General features: G+C 52.0%; 1 protein-coding gene across 6 annotated transcripts in view; it reads right to left on the minus strand.

Annotated features, from left to right (window-relative positions):
* The window catches only part of AKT2 (AKT serine/threonine kinase 2), a 52970-nt gene that overhangs the window by 13482 nt on the left and 23797 nt on the right, over positions 1–15691 (minus strand). For all 6 annotated transcript variants that reach the window (XM_050769112.1, XM_050769113.1, XM_050769109.1 and 3 more), the window contains 2 exons: positions 13289–13417; positions 11518–11629 (listed from right to left, as the gene is read on the minus strand). In XM_050769112.1, the coding sequence (XP_050625069.1) occupies positions 11518–11629; positions 13289–13417 (241 nt within the window). The remainder of the gene's footprint in view (positions 1–11517; positions 11630–13288; positions 13418–15691) is intronic.

Raw genomic sequence — 15691 nt, forward strand, 5'->3', positions numbered from 1 at the left:
TGCTTGAGCCCAGGAGGTGGAGGCTGCAGTGAGCCATGATCATGCCACTGCAATCAGCAAAAAAAAGGAAAGAATTTTCTTTGGATACTTACAAACTGTTCTGCCTAATAAGTGAAAATGACCAGAGACCAAAATGAAAAATATACTAGGCTGAATGACACCAAATTGTCCACATCCCCCATTTTTGACCACACCACAATTAGGTGTTTTCAACCCAATGCATTTTGAACCCTCTGTGTATTTTGCTTGTGTCTAGAAAATACCCACATGACCAATAGGAAAAATAAAATGTTTACTAATAATGAGAAAATTCAAAGAGTACAAGTAGGCAACTTCCCAAATCCCAGTGATTTAAATAAGCCACAGGGAGTACAGCCAGCCCTTCACACGCATCTTCCAGGGTGGCCCCCGCCCCAGGGCAAGTGTCACTGCTCCTGTGTTCCTGAGGCACTGGGGCACCCACCCAAGGTCAGGCAGGGAACAAGCGGCTGGGATTGGGCTTCAAAATCCAAGCCGGGGCACCCTGCTGGGCTGTATTCCTCCCCAGTGTCGTTTCCTGGTGTACCACGCGAAACTACTTCTATTTCCATCCGTCCCACCATGCACCCCCTTCCACATTTTGACACTGCTGAAATGCAGGTGCATCTCACAGTTGGGGTCTGTCTTGATTTAATTGGGCACTCCTTTTTCTTGGCACTATACGAAATAAGGTGCCCCCCCAATGACAGCACCTTCGATTTGATGAAATATCACAGCAGTGTTTAACACACAGGCTGTTGTGAGGTAGAATGCCTGTGAGGCATCTGTGCAATGAGACATTCTGCAGCTGGGGGAAAGACGGAGGTAGGTCTGTATGCTGACTTGGGATGACCTGAGACATCTTAAGGAAAAAAGGAAGGTACAGGGCCGGGTGAGGCAGCTCACTCCTGTAATCCCTGCAATTTGGGAGGCAGAGGCTGGAGGATGGTTTGAGCCCAGGAATTCCAGACCAGCCTGGACAACACAGGAAGACCCCGCCTCTACGAAACATTTCAAAATGAAGGAAGGTGAAGAACAGTGTACAGTTCTGTGCTCCTGAGTTAGAAAATAATGAACTTCTGCGGACACAAACTCACACAGGCACAAACATCTCCAGCAGAGCAGTCACGATCCTGGAGCGCTACCTGCCTCCAGGGAAGGGAACTGGGAGTCGAGGAAAAGGAACAGCCTCTAATAACACATGGGAAGCACTCGCTATCATCAACCACTCCCACTCCCACCCATTACAAAGGAGGAACTGAGGCACAGATTAAAAAACTGGATTCCAGAAAAATAGCAGTTGCTTCAGCCTTGGTAGCTGGAATCACAAAAGACACGCTGCCCTCCCCACCCACTCAGAGACTGGAGTCCCCACAACCCATCTCTGTCCACCCCATGGAGGCGGAGATTTCCACCTGCTTTGAACATGGTTCTGCACCCAGAACTCATGGTGGATACTCGGTAGATACTTGGGTAATGAAAGAGTGAGGCAGCCAAAGTCCAGTGGCCCCAGAGCCAGGGCGCAGCAAGGCCCAGCGCAGAGCCGGGCGGAGCGCACACTGAGCCTTGGTGCACTCCCAGGCAGCGAGGTGCTGGCTTCTGCACTCCCTGGCCCAACGTCTCAAGCCAGTATTTCTCAACTCGCTTTAACCCATGCCCTCTCTGGAACAAATTATAGCCTAATTCCCAAACGCTACACTAATATTCCTGTTTTTCAAAAAAAAAAAAAAAAAAAGGGGGGGGGGCACGGGGCAGGAGCCGACCCCACGACAGGTTTTTTTTTTCTTTTTTCTTTTTGGAGACAGAGTCTCGCTTTGTTGCCAGGCTGGAGTGCAGCGGCTCCCTGGCTCAAGCAATTCTCCTGCCTCAGCCTCCAGAGTAGCCAGAACTATAGGCACCCGTCACCATGCCCAGCTAATTTCTGTATTTTTAGTAGAGACAGGGTTTCACCATGTTGGCCAGGATGGTTTCGATCTCTTGACCTCATGATCTGCCCGCCTCAGCCTCCCAAAGTGCTGGGATTACAGGTGTGAGCCACCGTGCCCAGCCTTCCATGACATGCTTTATCAGACATAGTTGTCCTCCCACAAATTTTAAATTTTTTTAATGCTGACTCTGAGTAAATGATGGTGGATTGAGAAAAAAAAAATCACAGATCTCCTAAGAGATACAGTGAATATATTAAAAAGGAAAATATGTCTTTCATATATAAAAATCTTGAGAGACTGTCACGTGAAGATGGCAGATTGCAGACTAAGATGTACAGCGTGGTATCATCTTTGTTTTCAAAGAGAGGGGTGGAGAGAACACAGATGGTCTCTCTGTGGAGAGAACCCGAATACATGGAAGACGGCACAGCCACACCACCAGCCCAGAAGCAGCTCTGGGAGGCTACTCCAGATGGGAATCAGGAGCACGGGCCCTGGAGCCACCCCAGCTGGGGCTCCAAGAGTGGCTCTGCCACCTGGACGAGCTCAGCCCTCCCAGCTCTCTTAGTCCCAACCAGGGCCTGGGGCTAAGAGGTTGGTGGACTGCGGGCACACAGCACCGCACACAGGGCTGGGCGGAAGGCACTCAACTTGGGGAGGGTGCCGAAGACTGCAGGGGCGGGCCTACCCCACCTACCCTGGCTCCCACTGCCCACCCTACAGAGAGCTCCAGAAACCACAGCGAGGCAGGAGGTTATCTGGGAGTAACTGGAGCTCGCCTGCTGCCTGACAAGCCTCCGATCCAATTCTAACTGGATCAAAGTTGCAAGGTTGCAGCATTCGGAATTCCAGACGAAAAGCAAGGGCCTCTGTCCAGGATCCTTCTCAAGGGTTTGCAACATGGGGTCTGGGGCAAAGGGGAGCTCCCCCTGAAGCTGGGCCTCAAGTATCTTCTAGCCCCCAGAGGAGAGCCCTGGGGAAACCACCACTGTAAAAATAACAATACTGAATGGCCAGCTCCAGACACCACCTTGCTTGACTCTCAAGAGCACTGCAATTCTCAAGAGCCAGCATTTCTGCTGTGGGGACCGAGGCACACGGAGGTGGAGTCACCTGTGAAGGTCACACAGCAGGGACGTGGCGGAGCTGGGACCCACCTGTGCACAGCCTACTCCTCCTCAGCACCACCCGCCTGCCCCTGAGCCCCAGCGAAGCTGCTGAAGCTACGTGAGACCCAGGAGGGTAAAGCAGGGGCCCTCTCTAGGCAAGGTTCGTGGGACCCAGACCCAGGAGGGTAAAGCAGGGGCCCTCTCTAGGCAAGGTTCGTGGGACCCAGACCCAGGAGGGTAAAGCAGGGGCCCTCTCTAGGCAAGGTTCGTGGGACCCAGCCAGGGAGCCCAGGGGCAAAGCGAAGGAAGAACTCTCCTCGGAAGCCATGATCTGCACCCGCCTTTCAGAGAGGGGCCCCCAGCCCCGCCCCTCAACAGCAGTCCCACGAACACCTTCCACTTGCGGAGGCTGGTGCCACTGTGTGCTCTGCGGGAGGACTCCTGTCACCCTCCCACAACCCTGTGTAGTAGGTACTGCCATTCACTTCATGCTAAACGACAAGACCGAAGCACAGAGAGGCTCATCTGCCCACCTACAGAAGCCAGGGACACAACCCAGGCACTTCTACCTCCAAGAGCACTTCTCCCATCGGTATTTTTCGGAACCTTCCCATCCTCATTTGGTCGCGGGGCCAGGGGAGGGACATGGGGGGAGCCACATTCGCCCTACCAACACTGGGAAGGGCACAGTACAGGGCGAGCCCAGGCTCTGGGCCAGGAGCTGTGGGGACCTTGCCGCCCAATGCGCTGCCTGCCTTCCACACCAGCTGGGGACCTCACAGTGGGTGAGAGGACAGGCTCTGGGGGATGGCCTGGGCGTGGATCCCAGCTCTGCCCCTTCCTGCAGGCCAACACAGGGCAGGCTGTATGCCCTTCCTGTGCCTCGGTGGGTGAGGCACTAGAGGGTCCTATCAGGGTGAAATGAGACCCTGGACATAAAAGTGCTGAGAGCAGTGCCCGGCACAGTGAGGTCTCAGAAGGCTGTCATGAGAGTTCGCCCAGCCGGCCTGCAAATGTGAAGTGTTTCTGTGCACCAGGCTTGTTCACGGCACTGAGGATGCAGCAGGGGACAAGCCCTTCGGGGCTCCTGACCTGAAGGGGAAGACAAGTGTGTTGAAGCTCCAAGGTGGGGGCCAAACAGGGAGACTCCTCAGAGGGCAGTCAGGGGAGGCCTGAGGAGGTGATCTTTAAACCAGGACCTGAACAATGGCCATCCCAAGTGCCTAGAACAGGCCCTTGGCACACAGCTGTGAAATAAATGAAATGGAGGAAAGGAGGCAGGGGATTGGGAGGGAAAGGAACCCAGGCAGAGGGAAATGTGTGGCGAAGACCTCAGGGCAGGAGCAAGCTGGGGTGTCTGTGGAAGGCGCACAGGTGCCAGAATGGCTGGAGCCAACAGAGGGGAGTGAAGAAGATGAGGACAGGGAGGAGGGCAAGCCCAGACCACTCCGGGCTCTACATGCCACCATGTTAGAGATCTCGGTCTTATCCTCAGCACCACAGGAAGTCGCTGAAGGGTTTTAGTCACGGGGGAACAGGCTCCGATTTCTGTCTGAAGTCAGCAGCTGCTGTGCGGGCTACCGACTGGGGGTAGTGAGAGGAGACCCCAGCATCCTCCACAAAAGAGATGCTGGTGGCATAGGAGAGAGAGGTAAGAGAGGCACTGGCGCTGCATGTGCCAAAGGCTGCCACGGGCAGGCCCTGCGCCAGTGCCTTCACGTTTACCTCCTCTCCTGAGCCTCCTAACAGCCAGGGAACTGAGCCCCACTGAGGGAGGGACGTGGCAGCTGGCCTGAATCCAGGGCCTGAACCCCAGCCCTGGGCCATCCTGCAGGGCACCGCAGAGAGACGCTCGGTGAAGCGGAGGTGGCAGGGCTGTCCTTCATGCACAAGCAAGTCCTCATCACTTCGGGAGTGACGGCTGACTGTGGGGACTCTCCCCTAACCATCACCTCCCCGACCTGGAGGGGCATTTACAGCTGGAGGGCATCTGGGGCCCTCTCTGTGTGCAGATAGCCTTCCTTGTGAGAGTAAAATAAATTAATATATGTAAAGTCCTCGGAACAGGATCTAACTCAGAGAATTTGTTTTTTTGTTTTGTTTTGTTTTGTTTTTTGTTTTTGTTTTTTGTTTTTTTTTTGAGACAGAGTCTTGCTCTGTCGCCCCGGCTGGGGTGCAGTGGCTGGATCTCAGCTCACTGCAAGCTCCGCCTCCCGGGTTTAGACCATTCTCCTGCCTCAGCCTCCCGAGTAGCTGGGACTACAGGCGCCCGCCACCTCGCCCGGCTAGTTTTTTGTATTTTTTAGTAGAGACGGGGTTTCACCGTGTTAGCCAGGATGGTCTCGATCTCCTGACCTCGTGATCTGCCCGTCTCGGCCTCCCAAAGTGCTGGGATTACAGGCTTGAGCCACCGCGCCCGGCCGAGAATTTGTTTTAATTATTTTTTCTTCATCCAACAAACATTTACTGAACACCCATTTGTGTGCCAGATACATAAATAAATATAAATGCCCCACTTGGTGGACAGGTGCTGTGAAGAAAAGCACAGCTGGGGAAGGGCAAGAGAGCGAAGGGAGGCAGGGCAGGACGCACCGGGGCGGCGGCACTGGGGCAGAGACCTCGTGGACTCGGGGAGAGCTGTGATGGCATCTCGGGGAAGAAGGCCTTAGACAAACGCCACAGCAAGTGCTGAGGCCCTCGGGCAAGAGATGTGCTGGGCATGTTTAAGGAACAGCAAGGAGACATGCGGCTAAGTGAGAGTGCCTGTGGTAGGAAACGCTTCTGGAGAGGTCGCTGGATCATACAGGACTCTGCAGGACACAGCACAGACCTCGGAGTTTACTCTAAGTGGTAGTAAAAGCCATTCAGAGTTCTAAGCAGAGAAAATACATAATATTTACATCAAAGCCAGGCACGGTGGCTCACACTTGTAATGCCAGCATTTTGGGAGGCCGAGGCAGGCAGATCACCTGAGGTCAGGAGTTCGAAACCAGCCTGACCAACATGGAGAAACCCGTCTCTACTAAAAATAAAAAATGAGCTGGTCATGGTGGCGTGTGCCTGTCATCCCAGCTACTAGGGAGGCTGAGGCATGAGAATCACTTGAACCCAGGAGGAAGATGTTGCAGTGAGCCAAGATCACGCCACTGTACTCCAGCCTGGGCAACAAGAGTGAAACTCTTGTCTTGAAGAAAAAAAAAAAAAAAGATTTATATCAAAAAGATCACACATAGCCAGGCACAGTGGCTCATGGCTGTAATCTTAGCACTCTGGGAGGTTAAGATGGGTGGATCACTTGAGCCCAGAGTTCAAGACCAGCCTGGGCAACATGGTGAAACCCTGTCTCTACAAAAAACACAAACATTAGCCTGGTGTGGTAGCAGGCGCCTGTAGTTCTAGCTACTAGCGAGGTTGGGGTGGGAGGATCACCTAAATCTGGGAGATTGAGGCTGTGGTGAGTCGTGATTCTGCCACTGCACCGCAGCCTGGGCAACACAGACCCTGTCACAACAACAACAACAGAAGGATCATACTCATCTGATGCACTCTTAAGTATTCTTGCCTACCAAGACCAGGGGTCTGCAAACTTTTTCCATCAAGGACCAGAAAGCGGGGTGTGGTGGTTTGTGCCTATAATCCCAGCACTTTGGGAGGTCGAGGAGGGAGGATTGCTTGAGACTAGGAGTTTGAGACCAGCCTGGACAACACAGTAAGACTCTGTTTCCACAAAAAAAATTTAAAAATTAGCCAGGCACGGTGGTGCGCACCTGTAGTCCCAGCTACTCAGGATCCTGAGGCATAAGGATGGGTTAAGCCCAGGAGTTTGAGGCTGCAGTGAGCTATGATTGCACCAATGCACTCCAGCCTGGGCAACAGAGCAAGAACTTGTCTCAATTTAAAGAAAAGTTTTAAATTTAAAAAATTTTAATTGCCGGGCGCAGTGGCTCAAGCCTGTAATCCCAGCACTTTGGGAGGCTGAGACAGGCGGATCACGAGGTCAGGAGATCGAGACCATCCTGGCGAACACGGTGAAACCCCGTCTCTACTAAAAAATACAAAAAGCTAGCCGGGCGAGGTGGTGGGCGCCTGTAGTCCCAGCTACTCGGGAGGCTGAGGCAGGAGAATGGCGTAAACCTGGGAGGCGGAGCTTGCAGTGAGCTGAGATCCGGCCACTGCACTCCAGCCTGGGCGGCAGAGCGAGATTCTGTCTCAAAAAAAAAAAAAAAAAAAAAAAAAAAAAAAAATTTTAATTAAAAATTTAAAAGGGCCAATTATTTAAATTTTTTAGGCTTTGCAAGCCAGTCTTTGTCACAACTACTTAACTCAGCCATAGTAAGCCAAAAGCAGTCAGACTATTCATGAACAAATGGACATGGTCATGTTCCAATAAAACTTTATTTACAAAAATGGAAGGCAGGGCCCTAGTTTGTCAACCCTGTTTTAGGCCTAATTCTAGTTTACAAGAAATACAAACATGGGGAACAAAAGTAAACAACACCAAAAGGCAATAATATGACACACCCAGAAGGTGTGACATTCTACAAGACAACTAGCCTGGCTTGTTAAAAAAATAATAAATAAATAAAAAATCAATGTTTCGGGGAGGAAAAAAAAAGACAAAGGGCTGGACTAGATTAAATAAAACAAGTCAAAGAGACATGTACCTTGAATGAATCCTGGTTTGAAAAACAATGTTCTAAAGGTTGCATATCCTTCAAAAGGTAACTAAAGAAATTCAAGTATGGCATGGATAAGGAGAAGTTACTAGTAAACAAAAATTATCATCATCTCAGGCGTGACAGCATCATGATTCTGTAGGAGAAAGTCCTTAGTGACACTAAGAAGTGTCACTAAGTAAGAACACAAGTTCAAGTTCAGCATAAAACACACCCAGATGAGGCAGACACGGTGAATGCAGGCCTGCAGAGTCTAGGAGTGGGGCACCTGGACGTCCATTCATTATACTATTCTTTCAACTTTTCTCCAAGTGAAACACGTCTGCAGTGAAGTGGGGGACAGGGAGGAGGGTCTCTCAAGCTGGAGAGGCAACCAGGAGCCCAGTGAGGAGGTGCTGCAGCACCTCGCCAACGAGCAGTCACCAACCGGCACCCACCTACCCTGCAACCCCTGCCTCCCCCCCCAGGCTTAAGAGAGGCCAGCTGACATCAGCCTATGTGGGCCAGAGCTGTGAGGACAGCATCAGTCAGCCAGGAGCAGAGTGGAGGGGGCCTCCCTCTTGCTGGGTTTCTGGCTCACCCCCTCCACCCATCCATAGTTAAGGTCAGAAATCTGGGACCTGGTCTCTTAGTAGTTCCAGCAGTTTTCTCTTTGCCAACAGCAGCAGGTACCAAGAAGAAAAGGCAGGTGGGGCTCTCCAGCCTACAGAATCTGGGTAAAGGAAAGGGCATGTTGTCTTGTGAAAATGGAAACAAGACCATCTCTCCTGCCTACTAAAACACTTTGCTGGCTCCCTGCTCCCATTCCAGGCTGGCAAACTATGCCAGGTACTGCTGCATCAGCCGCTCCTGTTTATCATCCCCCTGCATCGTGTAACAACCCTGGGACAAATCCCAATTTATTAAGCACCTGCCAAGCCCTGTGGGGATCTCCAACTGGAGTCCAAGGCCTTGGCTGAGCTCTCCAGCTTCGAGCGCCTCCACTTCCCCTCTTCCAACATTCCTGGCCCCTTGGTTCTCTAGTGACACAGAACCCCCTGTGGTGGCTGGGATGTATGAGCTATTTCACCTCCAGGCCTTTGCATATGCTGTCCCTTCTGAACTTTCTTCCTTGCTATCTCCGTGGCCAACTCCTATCCAGTCTTCAAAACCCAGCCCCCAACACCCAGGACCTATACACCTACTGGTTTTGATCTGTTTTTATTGGCCATTCATGTTTTGGTCCATAGTTTTCAACTGAGTAGCACCTCAGCTGGCTTGAAATGGTAATTTTGTTCCCCTCAGTGGGGCAAGTATATTTTTTACCTTGGGAGGATATGCAACGATAATTATAGTATAGATTATAGTAACAAGTCTCATGATACTGTGGGCTCCTGAGCTGTACTGTCCAAGAAGGTAGCCACTAGCCATATGTGGCTATTTAAATCAATTAAAATAAACTAAAGAAATCCATTCCTCGGTGGCTGTATTTCAAATGCTCAATCGGCACAAGCAGTCAGCACAGGCAATTGGCACAGGCAATCGGCAAAGGTGCTTACTGGACAGTGCAGACACAGGGCATTTCCACAATGGCCGGAAGTGTTCTTGGACGGCACTATTTTAGGGCTCTCCAGAAGGTCTGCTGAAACCTTACTCCATAGATAAGCTAGAAGACTGTTTCTCAAAGTGAGGTCCAAAAGGACAAAGTGGGAAAAAGAAACATTTCCCACTGATTACAAAGGACTAAGCTCCTTAATATATAAAGAGCTAATACATAAATAAGAAAAAGACCAACTGTCCAACAGAAAAATAGACAATATAGACAGTTCAGAATAGGAAACTCACATGGCCCTTGAGGGTCAAACTCATCCACAGAGAAAGAAAGGAAAGTTAAACACCCCAAGGTGCTGAATTTTTCCACTGTTCAGACTGGTACAAATCCAAATGTGTGAAAACACAAGGCCACGGGGGCACTCTCAGACATCGCCTAATGGAAACTTTGCAAAACTACAAACTCATTTTCCCAGTGACTCGGCAATCCTGCATCTAAGCACTCGTCACACAGGTCTACCTGTGCACACATCGAACAAGACAGACATGGCTATTTCACTGCAGCATTGCTTATAATGAGCCAAAAGCCGGAAGCACAATAAAGAACAGCTAAATAAACACACTTGGGACACACATATCCAATTGTCCAAAAAAAAGGGAAAGCAAAACATGAAACAAAGCAGCCGCATCTCTCCATATATCAAGGCAAATTCTCCAAGGTACACTAAGGGAAAAGCAAGTCCAGAAGCATGTACAATGCGACCTTTTGTATTTAAAAAAAAAAAAAAAAAAAAGGGGGCAGCAGGGCACAAAGGTCTCCCTCTGCTCTTCGAGGGCACCTAAGAACAGTGATTAACTGGGGGGCGGGGAGGTGGACGGAAAGGGCAGGGTGGGGGAAGCTCCACCTTACACTGTTTCAGTTTTGAAATAGATGAGTCTTTATCATCTCTTCTGATTACTAAATTGATCTTTTTAAAATGACTCTCTGGACCACCTGCCTCAAAATCAATAGAGATGCTCATTAAGAACGTAGTTCCTGCCAGGCAGGATAGCTCACGCCTGTAATCTCAGCACTTTGGAGGCCGAGGCAGGCAGATAACTTGAGGCCAGAAGTTTGAGACCAGTCTGGCTAACATGGCAAAATCCCGTCTCTACTAAAAATACAAAAATTAGCCAGGTGTGGTGGTATGTGCCTGTAATCCCAGATACTCGGGAGGCTGAGGCAGGAGAATCCCTTGAACCTGGGAGGCGGAGGTTGCAGTGAGCTGAGATGGTGCCACTGCACTCCAGCCTAGGCAACAGAGCAAGACTCCGTCTGGAAAAATAAAAATAAAAAGGCCGGGCGCGGTGGCTCGAGCCTGTAATCCCAGCACTTTGGGAGGCCAAGACGGGCGGATCACGAGGTCAGGAGATCGAGACCATCCTGGCTAACACGGTGAAACCCCGTCTCTACTAAAAAATACAAAAAACTAGCCGGGCGTGGTGGCGGGCGCCTGTGGTCCCAGCTACTCGGGAGGCTGAGGCAGGAGAATGGCGTGAACCCGGGAGGCGGAGCTTGCAGTGAGCTGAGATCCGGCCACTGCACTCCAGCCTGGGCGACAGAGCGAGACTCCGTCTCAAAAAAATAAAAATAAAAATAAAAATAAAAAAAGAAGGTCGGGTATGGTGGCTCGCACCCGTAATCCCAGCACTTTGGGAGGCCAAGGCAGGTGGATCACCTGAGGTCAGGAGTTTGAGACCAGCCTGGCTAACGTGGAGAAGCCCTTTTTCTACTAAAAATACAAAAACTAAGCTGGGCATAGTGGTGCACGCCTGTAATCCCAGCTACTCAGGAGGTTGAGGCAGGAGAATCGCTTGAACCTGGGAGGTGGAGGTTGCAGTGAGCCGAGATCATGCCACTGCATTCCAGCCTGGGCAACAAGAGTGAAACTCCATCTCAAAAAAAAAAAGAATGTAGTTCCCTGACCCTGGGCAGATCTCCAAGTAGTCACAGGTCTTGAAGCGAGGCCCAGCGGTCTGGACTTTTCATGAGCTCTGCCTGTGATTCCAATGCACCCGCAAGTCTGAGGGCAGAGTAGGGTCTTCAGACTAAGAACCCCAGTTCTTCACAGCCCCAGCTGGGGAGACCACCCCCCACCAGAATTGCAGACTGGAAACCCCTATGTAGGGTCCCAGGGAAAATCTCCATCTGTACCTTTCGTCCTCACACCAGGCTTGGTCCCTCTCAACGGTAGCCACACAGAGGCCCAGACTCACCTCTCGTCTGGAGAATCCACGTGGAAGGTCCTCTCGATGACTGTGGTCCACTGCAGGCAGCGTATGACGAAGGTGTTGGGCCGCGGCCTCTCGGTCTTCATCAGCTGGCATTCTGCAGGCAGAGGGAGTAGACAGCAGGGGGCTGAGGGGACAGCCCTGCCAGCCTGCATCCCAAAGTGCCCGAGCCACCTCCCACAGGCCCAGCCCCATGCCAGATGGTGCTGGGGACACTCTAGGGACTGAGACAGCCCTGGACCTGCTCTCACGGGGCTCAGGGTCTAGTGTGTGTGTGGAAGGAGAGGAGCCCATCAGAGAGTGATGGCTCCACAGACAGGGCCGCGATGGGGACAAGCCCAGAGGTGTGCAGAAGCTAAGAGGCAGCATCCAACCCAGCCTGGGGAATGGGGGGACTTCCCAGAGGAAGCAGCTTCTCTGAACTAAGCCCTGAAGGAAAAGGGAACTTAGAGGGTACATGGAGAACAGACGCCCAGAGGTGAGAGGAGGTTCAACATCCTCAGCGGGTGGCCAATTCTGCTCCAAGGGTAAGGAGGGGTAAGTGAGAGACAGGCCTGGAGAGGTGGGCTGGGGCCAGCCAGGCAGGGCCTTGGAGGCCATGGGAAAGAATCTGGACTTTGTCCTCTGGGCAGCAGGGAGCCACAGAAGGCTTTAGATAGGGTAGGGACACAAACAGATTGAGACTGATCCCTCTGGTTGCCATGCAGAGGGTGAGACTGAAGGTCAGAAGGCCAGGGAGGTGGGGAGCCAGCTAGGGAGGGTGGGGCCACACCAAAGTGGAGCCCTGCAGACAGGCCACGGGGAGAGGGCACTGAGGACCAGGCCCAGGCCTCTTGGCCTGCTGTCCATGAGACAGAGACAGGAATAGAAAGCTGGGAGAGGCCTGACGGTCAGGTTGGGATGTGGCAGGTATGAGGGACCTAGAAGACACTCGGGGAGATGTGTCCAAGGAGCAGCCTGGGACAGGCTGTGAGTTCTAACGAGACACTGAGGCTGGGAACAGATGTGTCAGGGTCACCAGCACATGTGGAGAGCAACCAGGAAAAGGCTTCACGCAGAGCAGCATGGGACGGATGCTGGGTTCCAGAGCATGGCAGGAGAGGACGGTGGTCTGAGCTAAGGCCCTGGCGGTGGAGATGCGGGTGCCTCTGTAATGTTCTTAGCAGGCAGAACAACAGGACATGGTGACCCATCAGGTCAGCAAGGAAGGAAGGAGGAGGAAAGGGGCAGAGGTATCGATAGGACTGTATTCTCCAAGGCTCAGTCAAGGGCTTGGGGCTTGTGAAACTTCACTGCCAGGGTCTGGTTGGAAGGCATCCCTTTGGGTATCACGGAGGGACAGATGTTGCGAGGCCAGCCCTGTGACCGGCTGAGTGGGAAGCTGAGACCCCTCTACGTCCGAGGGACAGAAGATGGAGGCTGTTACCAAAGCGCAGGATGGGAGGCACCTGCCACCAGCTGGGGACCCCAAGGCCTGGCCGACAGAAGCTGGCACCACAAGGAGGCGATGCATGGGGCTGGGTGTGGGCAAGTGCCCTGGCTTCTCCCTCCCTCCCACTCTGCATCTCCCCGCAGGACAGCCCCACCTGGCCAGCTAACAAGGAGGGAGAGCAGGGGAAGGGCGAAAATGGATCCAAGGGCAGGAAGGCCCAGGGGAGGCCCAAGGCTCAATGACCAAGTCCCACGAGCCCCTAAGACCTGCCAGCCATTCTGTGAGCACCAGAACACTGACCCACTCACTCATCCCAAGACACACCTGCTACAGAGAAGTTGTTTAAGGGGGGAAGGGTCTGATCAGGGGCCTCGGGCCTCTCCTTGTACCCAATGAAGGAGCCGTCGCTCTTCAGCAGGAAGTACCGTGGCCTCCAGGTCTTGATGTATTCACCTGAAATGAGGCACGAGGGGAGGGAGAGAGGTTAGGACAAGGTTGAGCGATGTCCCAGGTGGGTGGCAGGAGGCCCAGTGTGATGGTGACTCACAAGGGGTACCACGGGGCGGGGGGGTGCGGGGGACACATGAGAATGCCTCTCCCAGAGGAGCCCTCCAGGTGGCCCCTGCTGACGCAGGCTGGGGCGCTGGGCTGAGCCCGGGTGATCCACAGGTCATGCCTGGCAGGAAGGTGCCAACGGCAGTGCCCTGGGGCACCAGTTGCCTCCTGGCAGTTGCAGGAGCAAGCTGTCTGTGCCAGCTCCTGGCCTAGTCCCAGGGGAGGCCCAGGCTTCCAAACACACTTGCCCTGTGGCCCTGTAAGGCCAAATCCCACAGACTGGGACTCACCAATAAAGCTGTGCAGGTAGATCAAATGCCAAAACACCTCTGTGCCGGGGGTTGGCACTGCTGCCACACCCTCCCAGCACCCCTTGACTCCTTCCAACTGTTCTTCACCACGAATATCCAAGCACCCTACACACACACACGAACCCACTCCTTAGAGAGCTGCTAAGGATTAAAAGGAGATGGTGAAACACAAAACCTTACACACAAATGTCCGCAACAGCGTTATTCATAAAAGCCATCAAGTGGAAACAACCCTAATGTCCACAACAACGAATGGATAAACAAAATGTGGCAGATCCATACAATGGAAAACCATTCTGTCATAAAAAGAAATGAAGTACTGAGACGTGCTGCCATGTGGAAGAACCGTAACTCATGCTAAGTGAAAAAAGCCAGTCACAAAGGGACCACATATCATTATGATTCCATTTATACAAAATGTCAAGAATAGGCAAACCTATAGAGATGAAAAGTAGGGCCTGGCGTGGTGGCTCACGCCTGTAATGCCAGCACTTTGGGAGGCCGAGGCAGGTGGATCACCTGAGGTCGGGAGTTCAAGACCAGCCTGACGAACATGGAGAAACCCCGTCTCTACTAAAATTACAAAATTAGCTAGGCATGGTGGTGCACGCCTGTAATCCCAGCTACTTATGAGTCTGAGGCAGAGACTCCTTGAACCCGGGAGGCGGAGGTTGCAGTGAGCTGAGATCGCACCATTGCACTCCAGCCTGGGCAACAAGAGCGAAACTCCGTCTCAAAAAAAACAAAAACAAAAACAAAAGCAAACTGACTATGGTGACGGATGCACAACTCTGAATACACTAAAAGCCACTGAACTGTATACTTTAAAATAGATGAATAATGTAATGCATCAATTTTACCTCAACATTGCTATTAAGGCCGGGCGCGGTGGCTCAAGCCTGTAATCCCAGCACTTTGGGAGGCCGAGACGGGCGGATCACGAGGTCAGGAGATCGAGACCATCCTGGCTGACAAAGTGAAACCCCGTCTCTACTAAAAAATACAAAAAAACTAGCCGGGCGAGGTGGCGGGCGCCTGTAGTCCCAGCTACTCGGGAGGCTGAGGCAGGAGAATGGCGTGAACCCGGGAGGCGGAGCTTGCAGTGAGCCAAGATCACGCCACTGCACTCCAGCCTGGGCGGCAGAACGAGACTCTGTCTCAAAAAACAAAAACAAAAACAAAAACAAAAACATTGCTATTAAAGGCAAGCACAGTGGCTCCCACCTGTAAAATCCTAGTACTTTAGGAAGCTGAGGCAGGCTTAAGTCTGGAGTCTGAGACCAGCCTGGACAACATAGTGAGATCCAGTCTCCACAAAAAATTTTTTTTAATTAGCCAGGAGTGGTGGTGTGTGCCTGAAGTCCCAGCTACTCAGGAGGCTGAAATGGGAGAACTACCTGAGCCCAAGAAACTCAAGCCATGATGGTGCCACTGCAGTCCAACCTGGTGACAGAGCAAGACCCTAGCTCTTAAAAAAATAATAATAATAATTTACAAAAGCCTCCAAAAAAATACTTAACCAAGGTGGTGAAGGGCTTGTATACTAAAAAACACTGTTTAAAGAAATTAGACAGAGATGGGCGGATCACGAGGTCAGGAGATCGAGACCATCCTGGCTAACACGGTGAAACCCCGTCTCTACTAAAATTACAAGAAAATTAGCTGGGCGAGGTGGCGGGTGCCTGTAGTCCCAGCTACTCGGGAGGCTGAGGCAGGAGAATGGCGTGAACCCGGGGGGGCGGAGCTTGCAGTGAGCCGAGATGGCGCCACTGCACTCCAGCCTGGGGCACAGAGCAAGACTCTGTCTCAAAAAAAAAAAAAAAAAAAAAAGAAATTAGAGATCTACATAAATGTAAAGATA

The sequence above is a fragment of the Macaca thibetana genome, chromosome 19 (genome assembly GCF_024542745.1).
Source record: "Macaca thibetana thibetana isolate TM-01 chromosome 19, ASM2454274v1, whole genome shotgun sequence".
NCBI classification, from domain to species: Eukaryota; Metazoa; Chordata; class Mammalia; order Primates; family Cercopithecidae; genus Macaca; species Macaca thibetana.